The 23,011-nt window shown below is 36.8% G+C and overlaps 1 protein-coding gene across 1 annotated transcript in view; it reads left to right on the forward strand.

The window, feature by feature from the left end:
- The window catches only part of efnb3a (ephrin-B3a), a 39,421-nt gene extending 17,328 nt beyond the window's left edge, over positions 1-22,093 (forward strand). The window contains exons 3-5 of the mRNA XM_052567924.1: positions 15,564-15,656; positions 15,826-15,888; positions 17,819-22,093. Of these exons, the coding sequence (XP_052423884.1) occupies positions 15,564-15,656; positions 15,826-15,888; positions 17,819-18,249 (587 nt within the window). The 3' untranslated portion in view covers positions 18,250-22,093. The remainder of the gene's footprint in view (positions 1-15,563; positions 15,657-15,825; positions 15,889-17,818) is intronic.
- The last annotated feature ends 918 nt before the right edge of the window (positions 22,094-23,011 follow it).

Below are 23,011 nucleotides of genomic sequence, written 5' to 3' on the forward strand. Positions count from 1 at the left end.
GTGGCACGATGCACTAAAATGAGAACACTTCCATTATAATCAATGAAAGCACATTATCTGCAAGTGAGCAACACCATTTACATTTAGATTTAAGAAATAAATTTATACATAGATTTAAGATTCAGATTTAAAATTTTACATTTAGATTTTAACATTTAAAACTAATATTTAGATTTAAAAATGTAATTAAAATGTAATTAATAATTAAAATGTAGATTATTTTGGATTTGTAGTTGTACATTTATTTTTAACATTTAAGAATTTTTGAATTAAGATTTGAATAAAATTGAAATAAGATTAAATGTAAGATTTAAGTTATTCTTAGATTAATTTAAGACTCAAATTTACCATTTGAATACAGATTTTTTTTCTTTCTTTTAAGATTCAGGTTACATTTAGATTTATCACTTAAGGTTTTAGTTTAGGTTTCAGATTTTAAATTTGCATTTAAATTTATGATTTAGATTTTTAAGATTATTCTAGATTTGTTCTTGCATTAAGATTTAGATTTAAGACTAATTTGAATCTAAGAGTTAAACTTACATTTAGATTTAACACAAGATTTTGATTTAAATTTATTATACAATTTATGAATTAGATTTATTTTGTAAAACATTTTTTTTAGATTAGAATTTTAGATGCTAATAATATTTTGGTTTACGGTCATTTTTTTATCATTTCACCCATTTAATGTATTTTAATATTTTTTATTTGTATTTTTATTTTTTGATGATAAATGTATAATTAAGTAACAAGGTAACACTTTATTTAAAGGTGTCCTTGTTACACATGTTACATGTACTTACTATTATAAGAACAATAAATTATGCATAATTACATGCAGGTAACCCTAAGCCGAGCACTAATCCTTAACACAAAAAAAAAAAAAACATATATGTTGTTAATACTCGGGTGCCATCTCGCAACCCAAAACATTTGGTGCCCCATATTAATTGCAATGTAGAAATAAGGTTCCGCACACTTTAACACATACCAGTACATATTACGTATTTTAGCGGCAACCTTTAGCATACCTTGCTGCACAGTTGGAAGCCATGTCAAAATTAAAAGCGTACTATTTAATTTCACACAGATGCCGCTGCTCTCTGAGTTCCAAAGTTCAGTGTTTGTGGTTGTGTGTTTTTGTGTGTGTGTCTGCCATGCTGAGCCAGTGAGTTTGTCGTCTGATGGCTATGAGTAGTGACAGGTCCCTCCCGAACTAGGTCAGCAATCAGAGCCCCGTGCCACACTACGGTTGGTGTGTAAACGTGTGTGTGTGTCACAGTCTAGGGTCTGTGTTTATCCCTGTGAATGTGTCCGTTTGAATTCCCAGCTCTATTTCGATTTCTACATGTGTTGGCTTGATCTGAGTGATCTGTGTGTGTGTGTGTGTGCTAATATTCTCCTGATAAAGATCACGCTGTAGGTCTCAGGTTAATGGGATATAGACGGTTTAACACAGTGATTCATTAACCTTCTGGCATCTGCAGCTACGCTTAAAGTCATTAAGTACACAAAAACACACATGTACATAAAAAACACACAAACAAACCCAAACCAGACCTTGTGAAAATGTAGAACCATTCAAAGTGAGTCTTACAAACATATGATCTTCATAAAAACCCTGCGGACACTGTGGCTAGTGTGTTTATTTCATTTAATTAGATTTTTATCTTACTAAACTTTCTACACAGCTAGGTATAATGCACACAGTGGCATCAGACATAACCCATCACACACACACACACACACACACACACAGCAGCAGAAGCAGGGATGAATAAAGGCTCTTTTGATGGATGGACGCTTGAGCAGAGGGAGGGAGATTACGGTGTGAGGGATTGTGGGAATTCTCCTCACCAGCTGTTCACTAGAGACTGGGAGAGAGGAGATGAAGGGATTGAGGGACGGATGGAGAGAAAGAGAATGCAGAAATCGGATGGTTATGAAGATGAAGAGTAGAAATGGAAATGATATTGAACATAAACACACACACTGACTGCACTCACACAGCAGCACAATACAGATGTTTGTCTTATTTTAAACAAAGTTTTCTTAAGAATTTCTTAAACGGAACATTAGAAACCTCTTTCATTTTGATCAATTTAATGTATCCTCGGCAAATAAAAGTTTAGATTTCTCTCAAAAATAAAACTTACTGACCCCAGACTTTTAACGGTACCTTCACTGTTAAAATGAGTGACAACCAGATTCTGTCTCTTACATTTTTAAAAACACAGTCAATAAAATAAAATCATATTTTATATTGACTTCAGTCACTGTGGTTACAGGTGATATTTACAGCTATCATGAGAAAAGAAAAGGTAACAAGAAAGCCTGATTTTTGGTTATTTGTTCTAACTGATCCGCTTTTGTAAAGTGTTGTGTGAACAGATCATTTTAGTATTTTGCCTGTTTTCTAAATACAGTTGTCAATGCCTAACACAGTCTGTATGAAAACAACTACTCACATACAGTGCAAAGAAAGCCTTCTCAGTGAAATATTAATTAGTCTTTTTTGGCTTGTTTTTAAGTACAAATATCAAGCAATTTAGAGAAAATAATAAATGAAAACAAGACAAATTCACATCGGAAGCAACACTGCATAAGTTGTTAAGAAAATGCACTGCTCTGGCAGATGTTTTTTAACTTGTTTATTCTTATGCTATGTTCCACACAGCCTGAAACTCTGAATTTTTCCACCTCCTACTTAAAAATAATGACTGGAACAACACTCGAGGAGCATCATTTCCAGACTGCAGTACGTTGTCTGAAAACAAGATGTTTCTGATACGTTATTCTTTCAGGCATATTGTTGTGGTCTAAACACAAGGTGAGATTTAATGACTTCTGACCTTATCAGGACAGCTCATTTGGGCTCTCTTGGGTTTGGTTTAGACGGAGATTCACAGGGTCTTGTGTGTGTTGTCAGGTTCTATTTCCACATCCCATCCATTCCATCCCTCCCAGACCATTGACACACTTCTGAGAGGTGCTATTAGTCAACCTATTAAGATAATTACCACAGAGGAAGTGAGACAGAGAAAGAGACAGCCCTCCTCTGACAAACAGCACCTTTGTATTTGTATTCATGGATCCAATCCATTTGAATTTCCTCTTTATTGACCAGGAAATGAGATGGACAATGACTGAGAGGAGCCAGTGCTCTAAAAAATCTCCATAAATGTAGTAGATACAATTTATGCACTATATTCCAAATCTGAAGGCATGGAAGGTTTTAGAAGACTTGCCATATAGTGTACAAGTTGCTATTTTAAATACATTCTCATCTTGCCTGAATTACAGATGGATATCCTAATAGCCATTGTTCGTTCTGTTATCAAGAAGTACAACCTATATCACACCAGCCAGCCAGCAGAAACCTTGTTCTTCAGAGCTTTATAGCGAAAGGCCAACAGTTGCTTTGAAGAAGCCACAGAGTTCAATAAGCAAGAATAAAATATAAAGTCAATCATATCAAGAGCTCTGGCCTACATGGGGTGGTGGTACAAAAGAAGCCATTACTCAGAAAGAACCATGTTGGGAGAGAGAAAAAAAATGTATTGCAGACCTAGGAAAGATATTGTGGTCAGATGAGACCAAGGTAAAGCTTTTGAACAGAATTCAAAGGTGCAGAGCTCACGCTGCCCACACCTTAAAACCCCATTCCTGCAGTGAAGTTTGCTTGTGTAGCATCATGCTGTGGGCCATTGTTGACCAGCAGGGACTTGGCATCTTGTTAAAATGGAGTGAAGGCTGCATTGTGCCAAAATACAGGGAAGCACTGCAGGTGAACCTGAGCCAGTGCTGAAAAACTCAAGCTTTGAGATCAGTGCCTCGATGCAATCTCAGGGAATGTGGAGATGGAGGATGTATGCTAATAAAGAGATCTCCATTGTTTCTTTTTAAGAATATTTGGAGTATACAACAACGTGACACTAAAATAACTAGATTTGCATTTCCAGAAGAAAAAAATAACATTGCTCACAAGGCATAAATTTAATTCCACATCAGAGGTGCTTTAGCGCTACGGCATTCAGCACACACATGCTATGAATAAAACACATGTATTCCAGTTTCAGATGGCTAAATGTGAGAAAGAATCCCAGTTTCAATTCATTATGCAAATACTGCAAATACTTGGCGAGTCATCATTGTATCTGATATAAAAGCATTTCCTCAGTGATTTCCATCTCACAGTGTGATATTTTGTCACACAGTTGCCAAATTTTATCTCCTAACTGACACTTTATTTCTTGTAATTAAACTTCATATCTTCCATTGTGAATTTATGTAAAAAAATTGTAACTGTTTTTCAGAGTTTCGACTTTTTCTTGTCAATGTGAGTGTATATGTAAGGAATAACTGACAACGAGCCGTTGAATTATTAGAAAAATAATGCACACCCATAGTGGTGATGCGGCCACAATGTGAAGTTATTTTCTAATAGCTCAATAGACCAGAGTCAATTATTCTGCTTATACTATGGTAACCACACCTCAAATATTGTTCAGATGTTGCATTTCAGCACATTTGTCAAGTTTTTGTCCTTAAAATGCTTTTGTCAGTAGGATTCGTTTCTTATGCATCTCATCCAACATGTCCTAATATCAATACGTCATTTTAGACCTAGCAATAAAGGCATACGCAATTAATAATGAAGTTATTAGAGACAGTCCAGTCCTATTAACAGGGTTCGGTAACAGCATCTCTACTTATAGCTAAAGTTTAAGTTAATCTGTTTCAAGAACAGTGGTATATTACCTCATTTATTATCTTTGTGGCAAAAACATGGAATTTCTTTGGATTTTTAATCTGTTATTTGCTTGATCGCTGTCTTTGTGGGTTTTCGTTCTTTTTCTATTTGATGTAGGCTGTAAGTTCCTTCGTAAGTAAGCAAGTCTGGAACTACTTTAGTGTGTTTCTCTGAAAATAATTGCAAACCTTAAAACCTTTGTCAGCCAATCAGATTCAAGCATTCAACAACGTGTCAGCATCATTATCATGTGATCCTTCAGAAATCATGCTAATATGCGGATTTGCTGCTCAAGAAAATGTTCTGTATATTATGAATTTTGAAAACAGTTGTGTGCTTTGTGGAAAACGTAATAGTTTTTTTGTTCTTCAGGATACTTTGATGAGTGAAAGTTCAGAAGAACAGCATTTATTTAAAGTAGAAGCAATGTAAAACTCTTTACTGTCACTGTAGATTGTTAATGCAGCCTTGCTGAATAAAGGTTTTAATTTCTTTTCTTTTTTTTTTCTGACCACAAAGTTTTGAACAATAATGTATTTGAAAGTTTCTAAAGACCAAAAATAGAAGACGCACTCAAAGCTGATATTATCTCCAAAGAAAAGTTTGAATGCGGTTGGAATGTAAAGCAGATTTAAGCTGAATTAATCACAGACGTTTGTGGGCAAGAACTGTAATTAATTCAGAGTTGGAGTGCTTAATATACATCTGATAAGTATATAGACACACGCACATCTTTCTAAAGACAGCAGAGTACAGAAACTGTCACAGTCTGTTTTATCATGCATATGGAAGTTTCAAGGTTTGTTTTTGAAATGTCTCATATTACACTTTTTATTTGAGTCAAATGGAGTGCAATGCCTAAAAAAACTGAATAAATTATCCGTTTTTTTTTTTTTTTCCCAAGGAGATTACAGGTTTTCCTCCGGTTTATGATGTTTAAAATAATTTTCACACATCAGCCAGATTTAGTGGAAATATCAACCTTGAAAAAAAGATTTTTTGCCAATGGGGATGATGCTTTCATTAATTATAAATACGCTTTCAGAACCATGTTTTCTGTCGGATGGCAATGAATAAGGACTGCTGCTGTCTAAAATATGCATATTTCATGATGTTAATGTATAGCACTTTAGTCCGCATCAAGCTGTGGGCAGATCCGTGGAGATCTGCGATGTCTACTGCGGTACCTCATCAGCGCAGAGTTCATAGAGTTTCTCTCTCTCTCCTTCTCCCATCTCCGTCCTTTATAACTGTTCTGCGCGCCCCCACCTCCACGCTGCTGGCTGCGGGCTGACTCAGATGTCAGAGCGCGTTATTTCAGCAGGCTGATTCTCAATAATGTGTCTTTATCTGGGCTCTTTGTGGGACAGGGTTTTGGTGGTGGGGCCGCACTGGGATTTGGATGAGGGAGGAGGAAGCGCGGCGCAATAATGGGTTGAGTTTGTTAATGCCTCTCCACACCTCTTCAAACATGCATCATATACTCACCTCCAACATGGGGACAGAGATTTCACACTGCTGAATATGCAGTTTGAGTTCGCTCGCTGCGTGGGTTTTGTCTGAAAGTGTGAGGGTGTGTGTGTATAAACGCGGCATTGATGTTAGACAGGTAGTGTGTGCAGGTTCTGCTGCTGACGGTGTGTGATTGACAGGTGTGCTTGCGCTTTAAAAGCTGTTTAAAAGTGCGACAGTAGATCTGTTTTCTGCCTTTCCTCTTGTCGTCCTCATCTCTCCAGCTCCTCCGAATTATTGACATGAACATGACCTAGAAAAACCTTTACCATCTCAGTCTTGTTTCACTCGGATTGTTCCTCGGAGTCATTCCCGCTCTCGCTTTACTTCTCTGTAGCTTGGAGAAACATGTCAAGAGCATATCCACGTCTTGTCTGGCCTTCCAAAAAAAAAAAGAAATGAGAAATTGCAATTTTCATATTTTTTTTTAAATGTATTAATATTAATTAATTTTATGTTCGAGACCATTAAAATGTTTTGCATTAAAAAAGTTGCCACGGATTAATCATGTATAAATACTTCCAACTGTAAATAATATTTAAAAGCCTTATTAAAATAATACGTTTCTTAGAACAAGTATCTTTAGTTATTCATTTATTTCTTATTGTTATTATTATAAAACAAATTAAAATAATGTCACAATCCTTAATAATACAAATAGTATATAGTTCATATTAATATAGAAGTGTGAAAATAAACTGCTTATTTTCAATATTAATAATATGAAATATTTTTATTAATTGTATTATTTAAATATACGTATTATTAATGTTATCAGGAAATAATATTAACATAACAAATGTGTATGTTTTATCACTTCCTGTCTTATTTATTTAAGCAGAATATGCCTTCCATACAAAACTTAATAACATCTGAATGATGAGAATTTTCACCAAATCTTAATAGTCCTTATTTCTTTTATTATTAGGGTGAAATATGACTTGGACATTCTTCACTTACCTCTCTTTCTTTTCCCTTATATTAAACTCTCTTAAATTAGACTGTGGCCTCTCACCTTTCTCATCCACTGTTCTTCACTCCAACATAATGTTCTATCTTTTACTCATCTCATCTCGAGCCCCCCAACCCCCCCCCCCCCCCCCCCCCCACCACCAATCTCTCTTTATTATCTATGCCCGTTTAGATCATTAATTCTTAATGTTACCTCATGAAAATATCCATTAACAGCAGTCCTGAATGTACAAAATGCATGGATTCACTTGAATTTTTGACTACTTCCTGTAATTATTGAACCAAATTTACAGAACCTGTGCCACCGAAGTGTCTCTCGTCTGAGCTGCAGGGAGCAGCAGGCCTGGACAGCACAGTTAACTAGGAGGGAGTTATGTCTTCTTTCATTAGTTGTGGCTGGATTTATTGCTCTGGCTGTGAGTTTATGACCTTGTTAAAGAAGTAGTTTGGTATTTTGTTGTTGTGATAGTAGAAGAGTCTGAGTTGTGTCCCTGTCGCCGTTCAGTCCTGTGCACCGCAGGGGTCGCAGCTTTGTGCGCTGTCTGGACATTTCTGCACTTAGCTGCTGGACGGGTCAGTCATAAAAAAAACAGGAGAGCCCACTGTGTGTGTGTGTGTGTGTGGGGAGAGGATGTCAGACAGGATTAGTTGTTAATACCTGTCAATTGCTCACCAAAGATGACATTTAAGATTACAGCTGAGGGATTTTAGCCGTTTCCATAGGGACTGGACTGTCACTCACGCCGTGTGTCAGGCAGTCTCACGCTGCCTTCAGGACGAGCCGGAATGACGGACGTCGCCACGATGTTGTTATTACCACTGGAGATACTTGGGATTTTCTTTGAGCTTTGACTTGGAGGCGTTAATTAAAGAATCACAGCGGAAGAAAATTGGTATTGGTCTTAATTAATCACCCCATGAAATTGCTAGACAAGTGCAGTTTGTTTGTTTGTTTATCTGTTTTTCTTTTTGACGTTTCCTATTCAACCAGGAAGTTGGGAAGGGACATATTAAAGGGCTTTTTTTAATAAATAGTCAATATGTTTTGTGGAATTGTGGAAAAGCAAAAAACAAAACAACAACAACAAAATGATTTAATTAAAATGATATTGTCTGAATCGTTGTTGTTGTTTTTTCCAGCTAAAATTGTTAGGTATTATAATTATGATATCTGAATGCATAAGTATAAACTGTCCAGGAGGTTTTAAAAGCAGTAACGTCCATTCAGTGACATCATGGTAAAGCATGTTACCATTCAGCAAAGTGCTCACTTAAAGGGATACCTTACCCAAAATGAAAAATTGTTATAATTTACTTCCCCTTATGTTGATCCAAAACTAAATGACTGTTTCTTTTTGGGGGGAAATTCCATAAAATTAAACATTTTCATAGTACCTGAACTAATTGTAGAAGTACCCACTTTTTGGTGTGTTCGCACCATATATATATATATATATATATATATATATATATATATATATATATGATATTATGCATTTAGCAGACACTTTTATCCAAAGCGACTTACAGCACATTCAGGCGAAATTTTTTTACCAAACATGTGTTCCCTGGGAATTGAACCCACAACCTTGTGCTGCTAACACAATGCTCTACCACTTGAGCCACGGAAACACTAGGAATGTTCAACACTTGAAAATTTCTATTAGTGATGTAAGTGTACGCTGATTGGTCAAATGCACTCGAAACACCGGCCAGCTGGCATTTTTAAAAAGCCATGTAAACATTTACTCCACAGACATGGAAAACAGCGATAATGGTATTTACCGCTTGTCTACAGTTTTCTCAGCTTAGATGATGTGTAGCACTGCAAGTTGTCATGAAAAAATGTCGGGCACTTCAGAGTTCCTGTAGCTGGTGCGAATGCAAGCAGGAAAACAGCCAGAGGGAGAAACTGATTCTCTAGTGCTCTCTAGGAACTAAGTTCTTAGAACTACGTGGTGTGAAAGGCCCTAATGAGGGCAGAATCTTGATTTTGGGTGGACTATCCTTTTAAGCTATTCATCCAATCACTGCACAGCTCAGTGAAGCAATAGAACAACTGTTCCTCATAAACACGCGCACTTAGTGCATCACATCTGCGTACCGGCTGATGAAAGAGATTTGTTTAACCACAATCCACTGCATGACAGGACTTTATGTGTTACAGATCACAGCAGCAGGCCACGAAAACCAGAACATCTGAACTCTATTGCAAAGTTCATTGCATTCCCACAGTCAGAAGAGGATGTTTTAGGTCCAATATGGTTTTCACCTTTGGAAAAAAGTTTATGTTCCCAGTTTCAGGGAAAGAAGGCTTTCTGACAAACAAGCAGTAAGTGGTAATCCTACAATGTTTAGTGCAACACTGAAAACAATGTGATGTAGAAATATTTTCACTTTGAAATTGCTAGTAAACTTTATTTTTTAATTTTTTTTTTGTAAACTTGATTTGATTCCTTTTACATTGGAAATGGTTCCTCGATTCCAAAGTGTTGGGAATTAAGAATCAGTTACCTAAATTGGAATCAATTCCATTGAAGAGAATCAGTTCCTCTTTAATAGACTCTCAGTCATTTGGGAATAGTGCTAAGTTAGATTCGTTTCCAGAAACCAGTTCATTCAGAAGGTTTGTTTAAATGAATCTGTTAAAAAATTTTTTTTTACAAATATTTGATGGTGAGTAAATGTGATTTGCAAAATAAGTCACAGCGACTCCAATCTTTCAAAAAAAAAAAAAAAAAGATTCGAAAAAGAATAAGAAACAGTGAAGAATCGATTCTAGAGTTAATTCCAGAACCAGAAATTCCGAAACTTTGGAATTAAACAGCTCTAAACCCTAAAAACTGAAATAGTATTGTCTTGTAAAACATACTCCAATAGTTTTGTTTTGTTTACAACTTCAAAAACTGTTACAGTGATGCGTGTATCTTTCAGCAAATCAGGTGGCCAATATTACATCACTTCATTAATATTCATAAGGCAAATTAAAAGGTTCATAATGAGATTCCCTTACTTTCAGATCATTTGCTATGTCCCTATGTTACACTGAGCTACATTTAAAGTGATTTCCCGAGGTGTCCTTGAACAGTGCCGCTCTGGCTTGGGTTTGTCTGAGATATGTTCTGTCACTGGAAGAATGTGTTCTCACATAATCTCTCACACACCCACAGTGTGTCTCAGATTGCGTGCTGCCCCCTTTAGGCCTGCCCTGGCACAGCTGCAGGATAATGAGGTCATGGAGGCCCTCTTGCCAGCAGGAACTTGAGCTTTACTTAGGAAAATTACTCTGGGTTTCTGCAGCCCAAACAGATTGTGCTAATTCCTAGCGGGCTGAAAAGGTTGACTTGGCCACTGGCCTTATTTGTCAGGGGTTAAAACCATCTTTTCGAGCTGTTGCTGCTCCCATCGTGGGTCAATCCCCTTTTCTCAGGTGGGGGTTGTGTAGGGGGCTGAGGAATTTTGGGAGAGGGGCGGAACGGGTCAGTATGTGGGTCATTTCAAAATGTTTTTTTCCTTCATCTCAGTTCCAGACACGCTTTTCTGTACATCACCGCAGATCATCGTCTCAATTACCGAAGTCATCCGTTGTTCTCTCTCTTCTTTTCGACTGCTCGAGTGAACATGTAGACTGTAAAGTCTGCACTGCAGTGTGTGTGTGTCATGTCTGCTTTTCATCTTCCTTTTAAACCCACGGCCTCTTGTCTGCCACAACCATCATAAGAACCTTCCAGACTTCTGTTTTTCTACGCCCACTCACCTTTCCGCTCACCCTCTTCCTCTTTTTATTTTTTTTCCCTCGTAGTTCCTTCTAGGGATGTCAGAAATACAGGTACTTCGTACAAAGTCAATGATAAACTGCGGCAAACTCAATGTATTTATAGCTCAGTTTTACAGTTGCTTTCAGATGCTCACATTCCAATTTTTTGTAAAATAAAAATGTATGTATGAATAAAATATAAATCCATATACAAATCGAATAAATTAGTCAACATGAACATATTTTGGTTATATATTTAATTTATTTATTTGTCTGTTTTTGTAATTTCTAGATAATTACTTGAACATGATACTGCTGATAGAGATCTGAAAAACATCAAAAACACTTATTCATTTCTATATTTGTTCTTTTGTTTTTTTTTCTATTGCTTATTTCTATATGTTTCCTGATATATACATTTCCTGATAATTTACTCATCACCACCATCTCATCCAAGATGTTCATGTCTTTCTTTCTTCAGTCAAAAAGAAATTGAAGAAAATGAAGACATTCTAAGATTTTTCTCAGTGTAGTGGACTTCAGTGGGGCCCAATGGTCCAAATTGCAGTTTCAGTGCAGCTTTAAAGGGCTCTACATAATAATAAGGGCATTATCTAGCAAAATGGTCTGTCATTTTCTAAAAAAACGCAAATGCTTATCTTGCACTTGCTCAACCTCATGCATTACGTAGTAACATTGGAAAGGTCACGCGTGATGTAGGCATAAGTAAAGAAAATCAGATGTCCTTTGCCAACAAAAGGTAAAAGAATGATGTCGGATGATTTTAAAGTTGGAGGATAAAATGAGATCGATTTTTCACCCTACCATACCTTTTTAAACCGGAGTACACAGATGAAGAACTAACTGCGTATGACCTTTCCAATTTATTTTCGTAATTACACAATGTGTGAAATCTGCAATTTGGGTCCCACCGAAGTCCACTATAGAGAAAAATCCTGGAATGTTTTCCTCAAAAACCTTAGTTTCTGAAGAAACTGAAGCAAGAAAGACATGAACATCTTGGATGACATAGGGCTGAGTAAATCATCAGGAATGTTTCATTTGGAAGTGAAGTAATCGTTTAATTAATAAATAGGTAAAGGCTGCAAGCCTTTTCATTTAATTTGCTAATAATTCTATATTTATTTTGCTTTCTGAGTAAGGTGTTTTGTTCATTAGCATATTCGTTTTTTTGATGTGGTATCAAAATTGGCATCAAGAATCATGAAACCTCGACTGCTGACATTTTGGTATCATGACAACCCTAGGTAACTCTCTGTTCCTCTCTCTGCTGATCAAGTTCAGCTTTTACACCTTTACTCAACATCTCTGCATCCCCAGAGGGAGAAAAGAGAGAGCGAGGGAGGTGAGGAACACAATAAGAGTCATTAGGTGATGAATCTTTTTTTTTCTCTACACCTCCAGTGTGTTGACTAATGACTGCCGTGAGCACTGAGAAGGTTATGTTTTTGGATTCGCTCCATGAGTGTGTGTATTTCTGTGTGTTTACATGTGAGGGGGTGAATCTTTTATATGTTGAGTGTATTCTCTAAAGATTATTCTTTATTTAAGTCAGTTTTGGGTAAATGTAATATTTGGCTTTAATGTAAGAGGCTCTTTGGATGAAATCCAAGGGTTTCATTGTTCTTGATTTTAACATAAATTTGTTATGTTTTTGACCTTTTTTGAGGCGAATCGCAAAGTTTTGAAATTCATGAATTTTAAAGAAGTTTTCTGGGTTTAATTTAAAGTTGAGCTTCACGGACAGCACCTGTGTCATGCTGTCGATTGCCACAGAAAATCATTGTGTTTTCAGTAGTGCACTTATAATGGAGGTCTTTGGGGCAAGGCGTTCTACCAGATTCAAATATAACAACAACAATCTTTTTTAATAATTCATGTTTCTATTCATCTCCGATGCATTCAGTTCATCAAAACGTGACAGTAAAGGCATTTCTAATGTTACAAAAGGACACTGAAGACTGGAGAAATGGTGTGGAAAATTCAGCTTTGTATCACAGGAATAAGTTTCATTTTAAAATAAAGTCACGTAGAAAACTTTTTTTTTTGTGATGATTCACAATATTAGTATTTACTGTATTTTTGAGCAAGTAAATGCACACTTGTTGAGCATAAGATTTTTTTATTATTATTTTACAGACAGTAACACACATCAAGAGGTTCATCAGCCTTGCTTCATTTAAAAGGAGTATTTCGATACTTTATAGTTCAAAACAAACACATTTTTATAGAGAAGGTAGATTTTGGGCTATCATTGCAAGTGCATTGTCATAAACACAGTTCATTTATTTTTGTATTTCTCTCTAATTGAATTTGGGCGGTAACTGAAAGCTTGTCACGGATGCTGTCGATAGAGCTTAATTTGTATTGAATTCAGAAAATATCCTAAATCTGTGGCAGACGTCATTGCACAAAAGTGCTTTGAAGATAAACTTCAAATTCATTAGCCAACCGGCAAATACGGAGCCCAGCCTCAGCTCCTTGTTATCAAGCTCCACGTAAAAATAAAACTGTTACCCTCCAGCAGAAAAGCTATTGCATGTTTGCTGGCACCCCTCGTCGTCATGTGCTCCTCGGCCGTCTGCCGTAATGTTTTCCTAAGAACGTAATAATCGAGATATTTTGAATGGGAAAAGTCTTTGTAATGTGCGTGGCGTGGTTTCAGAGCGCTGCAGATTAGCTACGGTGCATCATTGAGGGGTTCAATAAAATATTGAATGGATCGAATACAAAGTGTTTCTGCAATGAGGAATTCAATATCGTCCTCATGAACTGCCTCTTATATTTGGAAAGGAAAATAAGTTTGAAGATGAAGCACTTTGTACCATGGGGATGGAGGTCGAACATTGTTTGAATGCAGTATTCAGTGCCTGGATGCTGAGTTATTCAGACTTACATGGATAAAGTACCAAGTTTTGCAGAGAGGCGCCTCACCTATGAAATATTTAGTAACGTGAAGGCTGGAAGATGCAATGACTGTGTGTTTCAGAGGCTGTGTGTGTGCACTGAGGGGTGATTGTATACATGGTTAAAAGGCAACATAGTTGCGGTCGAGTCTCTGTTATTCCTGAGAGACAGTTTCCTATATACAAAGCAGCCTGGAGAGAGGCAAGAAGCAATGCTAGAAAGAGCGCTGGAATACAGGAACACATCTTGTGTGGACGACCACCTCTGTCGCAATGACAAACTCAAAGAAATGTGTTCATTGACGTGGAAATATAACAAACACGTCGACTTCCAAAGCAACTTTTTGTGTTTGTCTGTTTAATGATTTACTGTAACGATCATCGAGTTTTTTTTTCTCTGCAAACATTTAATGAATAGATTTTTAATCTATTTTAATTGATTTGATTAATCTCTCAGCATTTAATGCAGTTCGTTCAGTTAACGTTTTTAATTAATTGGCTACCATAAGGTTTACTTAAATATTTTGCAACAAAAGTGATAATGACCGAATTAAACTCATAGAAAACCGAACTTCATTAAACTGACATTTCACGTAAATTAATTAGAAAGTAAACAACTCGGTAAAAAAAGGGCATGACATTCATTACATGAAGTCAGTTTTCAACAAATGGTGAGTGAAAGCAGCTCTGAGCCTTCAGAAGATGCAGGAGGTCAGACTAAATATAACATGAGCTGTTTATTTGCTGTTCAACTTTATAAGATTTGTGAAGCTTCCAACCCTGTTGCAAAAAAATGGGACTTTCCCTGATTTGTGAGATTTTGTTTTGTATAATCAGGCATTAAAAATGTTAAATTAAATTTATGCATTTAGCAGACACTTTTATCCAAAGCGACTTACAGTGCATTCAGTCTATCAATTTTTACCTATCATGTGTTGCCAGGGAATCTAACCCTCTACAAAAAATAAATATTAAACAAATATCATAAACAGGGTTGTTTATTAAGGTTGAGCTTGAGATTTTTTTTTTTTTATGACCACTTTTAGTTATAAATCATGGAGGAACTTTAAAAGAAAATTATCTTGTAGTACAATATTTTGGACTTACCATTTTACATCTCAATTATAATACATTCATGATATAGTAATCCAGTCTGAAAAGCTATTTTGAAACAATGTGTAAACAATGTGTCACTTGAACAGACTTTATAAAAAAATATACTGTATAATTTGAATGGTTTGATGGATGAGACCTGCTGAATTCACTGTTTTAAGGGGATACAGAAATGTGATTTTTTTTAAAAGAACCTCTACATTTCATGCTAGGTTATGTTATATTAGTCTATCAAGAACGTCTCATAGTTGTCACAACAAGAATATGGATGTTTGCTTCTGATAAATTAATAAAAAAGTAATAGGACACCAGTGTGTTCTGTATTCATAAAAACTGGCGGTTACACAGTTATGCTTGCTTCTCCTTTATATGAGTGAGTGGCTGCACATTGCTGTGAAGTAATGAAGAGTCATAAACCAGTGTTTTATTGCTTACTCAGAGTTCCAGTGAGCCATCTTTTCACACCAATGGAAATGCTGATAGAACCTTGACACTGAAATTATGTTTTTTCATCTTTTGTCCAAAGCTACCTCTGACGGTACAAAAGAAGGGATCGACAGCATGAGAGGAGGCGTTTGTGTGACGCGAGGGATGAAGCTGGTTCTCAAAGTAGGACAGAGTGAGTATCATCATCACCTCCAAAAACACATTAACGAATGAACCTGAAAGAGTCAAAAATCAGCAAACATTGTGTCAATACAAGCAAACACTTGCTCCTGGTCATAATAGATGCAAACTGAGTGTTTTCCATCATATAATCACTTTTCTTTTTTTTTTTGCTTTCATAGCCGCATATGGCCTTCCCCCAAAACCCAAACCTGATCCAGGCCGTCCCAGCAACAGAATCCCAGGTACGAGTCAGAAATAATTCAGGACACTTTCACATTCGCTTATGAGCTTAACACTGGTTTAACATCTGTTTTTTAAACCCTGGATTAAGGCCACTTTTAATCCTGCGTTAAGCAACGTTTCACTTTTGTCATTTTGAAAAGATGTTAGCATTGCACCTGGATTATGAAACCTGGCCCTGGAAGAGGTATTGACCCAGAATTTCAGTATCAGAAGAACAGTATATAGAGTGAAACAGCAAAAAAGTCTAGCTACAGAAAGCCAATTGTAAATGAAATAATGGTTGCTTCATTATTTTTTTTTTTTTTATGTTTTATGGTTTATTTTTTTGGCTTTTTTCCTTTACTGCATAAGACAGAGTGGACAGTTGACAGGAAAGTGAAGGGAGAGAGAAGGGAAATTGTTTTGGGTACATGACCCAAGTCAGACTCAAACCTGGGTCCCTGTGAGCATAACAGTTCTGTATGTCATGAGTAATGCGCGCTCATGAAATATTCAAGGACTTTTTGTAGTTACACTTTTTTTTTAGTGCCTGAGGGAGACAGTTGAACGATACTTAATGCTTCTCTGCGTTATCCTTTTTTACATTTTGTTTCTATTTTTGTAGTGTTTTAAGAGACTTGTGACAACTAGTTACAATACAGAAATTGTGTGCTTGTAAATCAACTAAAACGAACTATTAAAAAATCATTGTTGTTAATCATTTACTGTCCCATTAACTGGCAAGTAAATAACACTGTCCAGGTCCAAAAAAGCATGAAAGACATCGTCAGAATAGTCCATCTGCCATCAGTTATCAGAATTTTATGAAGCGACGAGAATACTTTTTGTACGAAAAGAAAACAAAAATAACTTTATTTAACAATTCATCTCCTCTGTGTGTCGCCACATCGCCATAATACCATTTTGGAGAACATCTGCTGAATGCAAACTTTGTATGCTCTTCTGTGTCAGCCACGCCACAAGGATACATTTACTACGTGTATTTACGCTTAGATTTGAAAGAAAACAGCACATCCTTGTGGTGCGGCTGACTCAGAAGAGCGTACGCTGCTTGCGTTCAGCTCATAGTCTCCAAAATGGTGCTATGGTGATCCGGAGAGACACAGAGGAGACTAATTGTTGAATGAAGTTGTTATTTTTGTTTTCTTCGTATACAAAAAATATTCTCGTTGCTTCGTACCATTACAGTTCAAACACTGATGGCAGATGGACTATTCTGCAATACTTTTCATACTTTTCTATAATAAATGTAGATATAAATATATAATAAAGCAAATATGAGATGAAAATAAAATTAACTAAAAAAAATACTAAATAACTAAATTATTACTAAAATAAAACTCTTAAAAATAAACTTAAATAATTTTGGATTTAAAACTAAATTAAAATAAAAAGCATGTCAAAACGACTAAAACTAAAATTAAAATTAAATGAATTTAAATAATAAAAGCTTATTCAAAATAATAATAAATATTGTAATAGTATATAAATAATAACTGAAATAGCACTAAAATAGAATGTTAACCCAGGTTCAGAAAGATGCCAAGTAAACGATTTTTATTATGAAAAGTCTTTTTTCAACTGCATTTTTGTATTAACCTTGAGGCCATATGCATGTGGCATCAAGTTGATTAAAAAAAAAATAATGAACAAAACGCACTAGACACGCACTTATTTTTTATTCTTGGAGGCTTTTTTATTCTTAGACTGCACTGTTTGATATCCATTAGGTAAACATGTGAGGAACCGGCAGTGTTAAAGACAAACACGAGGCATATTTGAACTCAAGCCGGCTGAAATCAAAGCTAGTTATGGGTTAAACCAAATCTAATCTAACTACTATCTGGATGTTTGTCGTAGAAGATATAGCCAAAAGCAAGTGGGCTTCAGATGTCAGGTCATTGATTTATCAGCTCTTTTCTGTTTCAGATACAGATAGTAGCTCTAAAGCAGGTGAAGGAAGTGAGGCCGGTGAGAGGGGAGACAGTGGCGCCGTGTCCGTCTCTAACATCGCCCTAATCGCCGGTGGTGCCGGGGGAGCCTTCATCCTCCTGATCGCTGTAGTGATCGCTGTTGTGTGTTACCGGCGACGGAAAGCCAAGCACTCTGAAACTCACCATCCTGCCCTTACACTCTCCTCTCTTTCCCCAAAGAGAGGCAGCTCCTGCGGGGCAGCTACGGGGACCGTCGGGGGCAACAATAATGGCTCAGAGCCCAGTGATATCATCATTCCCCTGCGGACCGCTGACTCGGCGTACTGCCCCCATTACGAAAAAGTCAGCGGCGATTACGGACACCCCGTCTACATCGTTCAAGAGATGCCTCCTCAGAGTCCAGCCAACATTTACTACAAAGTATGAGATCTGCGAACATGCAGACAACCAATACAGAATTTATGGTACCTGTGTGTCCAGTTGACTCTATATTTAAGAGCCTATACGTGATACTAGAACTTGGATGTTAAGTAAAGTTCTAGGAAAGTGGTAAATCCAGCTTTTATGTCATAGCAGCGTGTTTGCATTTATTTACAAGTGTGTTTGTGTGGCTGAGGCGGTAGGATCATGGATTTCACATGTACTCAGGTGCAAGTGAATGTACGTCACACGCTTTTTGGAGATGAGTTTATCCGTCCATTCTGATGGTTTAAACTGAGTTATTGTGCTTATCCTCAAAACCAAACAGTATAGAGTGATTCATAAAAAAGAATACCTGTATGTATAATATACTTACATTTTTACCCTCTGGAGGGAAATTCACTAAGAACGTGCACTGGCTGATTGCAACGTTTATTTTGCACATTCATTGTTTTGATGGTCCATTCACTGACTAACAATAAAAATGCATCAAAACACCATCTCCACGCTACATTTCGCCAGCTGCAGACTGGCGCAATCTGGCGTACTTTACTGGGACTGTACAGTATCGCTAAGATCCAGAAAACTGACTGAATCTTTAAAATGTCAAAACCGGGTTTGACTAGATGTTTCCATTTCAAAAGCTTGTTTCATTTTTTTGATCATCATTTCATGAATTAACACTGCCATTGTCACTAGACATGTTACACAATCATATTTTTTAAATATTATCTCAATTGTGTCTTTTTAGGCGGTTTTGAATACTGGATGTCTTTTGACGGGATCTGATGAAGACACCGAATTCAGTATTTCTTGCGCTTTGGAACAATCCAAAAAAAAAAATGATGTAGTTAGCAGAATCAAGCTTTTTTTTGGCTTAGTTGGATCTATTATACAATGTTGATGCATTCTAAAATAAGGCTAATTTGCGTAGAAAGGAGGCATGTTCGCGCGTAAAATGAAAACTATTATTTGATAATCCAAGTTTATATGCTATTCCATCGCAAAAAGCACTTGTTAAACTGGATTGTGTGTGGCTAGCGAATAAGACGCCAACTGTACCGGGCGTAAAAGTAGTGCAACTGTTTAGTGAATTCGCCCCTCTGTTCATCTGACTGTAAATGTTTGTCTTTCCTGAACTCAGACCTCCATCTGATTTATTTATTAAGTATCAAAGAAACCGTTTTTCATTCCTTCCACTTCATCAGCTTCCTATTGCAACTCCTCAGCACCCGATTGTTTGTTTTTGAGGTTTTTTAAACATATTTATGTGAGCAGCAGGAATCACATGTGGAGGAGTTGTAGATGGATGATCGTCTGTTTCAGATGGAGACTCTTCTGAGATTTCCAAGAGGTTGGAGGTCAAAGTTGAGCGGTCAAAGAAAAACCCCTCAGCGGTGCGCGGGAGTCCTTCACTCAACTTGATATGAGGGGTTCTCGCTCTCTTTCTCTGGCCTTTTGAAGTACTGAGTACACCATGATAAACTGCTCACCCTAGACACACAATGCCAAACTTATACACACTTAACACACACATCCACATTACAGCAGTTTGTGTTTTCATGTGTTAACCCCCGCAGATGGACTCCAGCTGTGTATTGGTATGTTGCTCAGAGCATTGTGGTTCAGGCCAAAGACAGTAGGACTAAGAAAGCCAGTGCGACTGTGCATCTCAAGAAACTCAGTCACAAACTCTCCACATCCTCTCGAGTGATACATATATCCGTTGCTTGGTTACAATCTCGTCTCGACTCTCATTATCACATTTCGGGGGCGATGTCTCCAAACCATCTCTGACATTATCACCTCTGTGCTAGCTTGAGGCTTCAGGTCCACAGTTCACCCGAGTTCTTTCACTGGATGAAACGTGACATCATCGTGAGATGTAAGAAGAGACCGTCTGTTACCGGCCGGAGTGACCTGAGCTTTCCGGTTCAGACTTCTCTCTGTCCACGTTGATTTAAGGATTTCTTGCCGTCATTACCACAAATGACTAACAATCAGAAATGGCGCCTTTATCATTTTACTTATTTCTGTTAATGTATTTTTTATGCTTTTGTTCTTCCCATTTAATTACTTTCGACAGTTTTGAGCAAATGAGAGTAATCTAAACGAAGGAAAACAAATGCAGTTTTATCTAACCTACCCTGCTTGTGTCCGTGGTAACCCTCAGTGGAAACCTACATTGGGAATTGTAATTGTAATTATCAAATTCTGATTCCCCTTAACTGCTCCATTGACTATTCTTTCAGGACTTCTGAATAAAGACATTTGGAGAGGGGGTGGGATAAGAGATGTGATTTTTATGGCTTTTACAGTCCTTATCAGTCTGTTGCCAAATAATGGACTTTTCACAGAGCATTTAATGGTGACATAAATTCAATCCAATTAGTCCTAACTGTGTATTAAATAAAAAAACTAAACATGTCAACAAAAACAAGTTATAAGATTTTCTATTTTCATATTTTTTACATCATTAATTTGTTTTTTATAAAATACCGCCAATTACAAAAAACTATGAGTATCTTTATCTGGACATTGTCATATGAATATTGAGTCAGCAACCACACTAAGGTGTCACAAGCCTTAAGATGAAAATATCACAAATAAAAAAAATTTAAGGAAGTGAGTCATTTGTTTGGGAATCAGACTACACTGGTCATCCTGTATTTGTTTAAATCACTTAAGGCATAAAATCTATTAAAAACATTGATTTTTATTAGCATAACTTGATTATGCTTTGTTTTTGACTTATGTCTGCGAAATAATTAATACTTGTTAATTCTGAATTGAAAGGATATTTTTTTCACTGCATATATTTTCCAGATTTTCAACCATTTACAATTTCTGCGTCCGAAATCGCATACTCTCTTGAGAGGGTACTTCTTTTGAATGAGTAATTACTTTACGACTGCTGAAAAAGTGTGTTCTATATAGTATGAATGTCATCTGCGCTACAAACATCAAAGTTGCGTTGCTTCACTGCCATTCAAAAATCCGAAAGTAGTTGGTCATCTTGGCACTTTTTCCCTACTGTTTTATGAGTACTGTGACTTTGGACACACTTCCTTTGTCCCATACTCTTTTTTTTCACCTATATAGTAGGAAAATATGCAATTTCGGATGCAGCCAGAGACTGTTGTGTCATTATTTGAATGAGTTTTTATACTGTGGTATTTAAGAGAGATGCATTTCTAAACTGCTGCCCCTGCAGGCCTGGAAGAACCATTAGCAGGCTTTTCCCAACCTTTTTCATACTTTATTTTGGGGTTTTTTCTTTGTAAATGTTTAATTTCTTCTTCACACCAGAATCATGTGATATATACTGCTGCCTAAATTTTTAAAGATGTAAAGCACTTCCTCAGCTAGCTAGGCTATGGGTTAGGCCAGATTATTATTTTATTTTTTTATTTTTCTTTGTCCAGCTTCTCTGTTTGCTAGGCAAAGCCGTCTGGCCTGGTTAATGTTAACCTAAGCCACCCAAAGCGCTTCAATACCTACCAAAAAATTCCAATAGTGACCACACAATGACACCAAACCCTGTTTTAGCATTTAACATTTGACGTTGTCATTCGGTACTGGGTGTTACACTTTTATTTTATTTTATTTGTCAGCTGACCTAATATCATAATTTGAGATGCCTTGATACTGAGTTGTGATAAAGACTGTTTCTAACTAACTCAACAGTATTTCTATAAACAAATGCTGATTTCAAGAGGACTTTTTCAGTAAAAAAAAAAAAAAAAAAGTCCAGTTGTACTGGACAGGACTTGATGTTCGGACTCAGATGTTAAGATGTTATAAAAACACTGAGGCAATGTTAAATAAATGTTAATATGTTTAAAAAGATGTTGAGATTAGACATTGGGAAAAACTGTTTGGTGCACCTGCTCCCTACTTTCTTTTTCTTTTTCTTTCTTTTCTCTCTCCAGACTCTCTATCAAGTAAATATTACATTCCATGCAGTAAAACTCGCTGATAAAACTAAAAAACTCACCTCTGGGCTGGTTTATCGTGACTATCATTCACCTTTATTATCAAAACTCCCAGAGGCTGTTTTTACCACTACTTGTTGTTTTATGATGTTTTTGGCATTTCTTTGTTAGATTTCCCTCTTAACTTATTTCTTCTCGCTCACTTGATCTCATAATATCTCCCCACATTCCAACTCTGTTGTTACTCTGTTTGTCCACTGACTCGATACAGTTCACTGCTGGCTCATAATAAGTGCTGGATGACATCACTGGCATTTTAATGGCACCATCACTCCCTTCCCCTCCTGGTTTCGTTCGTTCTGTCTTCCTCCTTGGTTCATCTCTCTATATCAGTGTTTGATGTGTTGCCCCCGTCAAGTCCGGGCACTAAATCAAATGGGCACTTTGACAGGCGCCGTAAAAACCCCTCACTACCAAAACCCCACATGACCCTTCACAGTATAGTCATAAGAACCGACGGCTGCTGCATTTGAGCGTCTGTTTGTTCTTGAAACAGACTCTGGCGGTGTGTGATAGAGTTGTTTTTCAGTCCAATAATATCCACGCCAGCAGGCCACTGACAGGCTGTCAGAGACGAAGCTGTTAAGACAGAAGCGCATTTGGACACACATGCTTTGATTCGAGATATTGTTACGTTATCAGTTTCATAATCATTCATTTTCTTTCGGTCCATTCACCAGAAGATTAAACCGATCCCTTCAATTCAAATATTTATTCAGAATCTGTACCCCTTTCCACCGACAGACGCTTCTGCCCAAAACCGTGGCGTTATT

The sequence above is a fragment of the Carassius gibelio genome, chromosome B10, assembly GCF_023724105.1.
Source record: "Carassius gibelio isolate Cgi1373 ecotype wild population from Czech Republic chromosome B10, carGib1.2-hapl.c, whole genome shotgun sequence".
NCBI lineage: Eukaryota > Metazoa > Chordata > Actinopteri > Cypriniformes > Cyprinidae > Carassius > Carassius gibelio.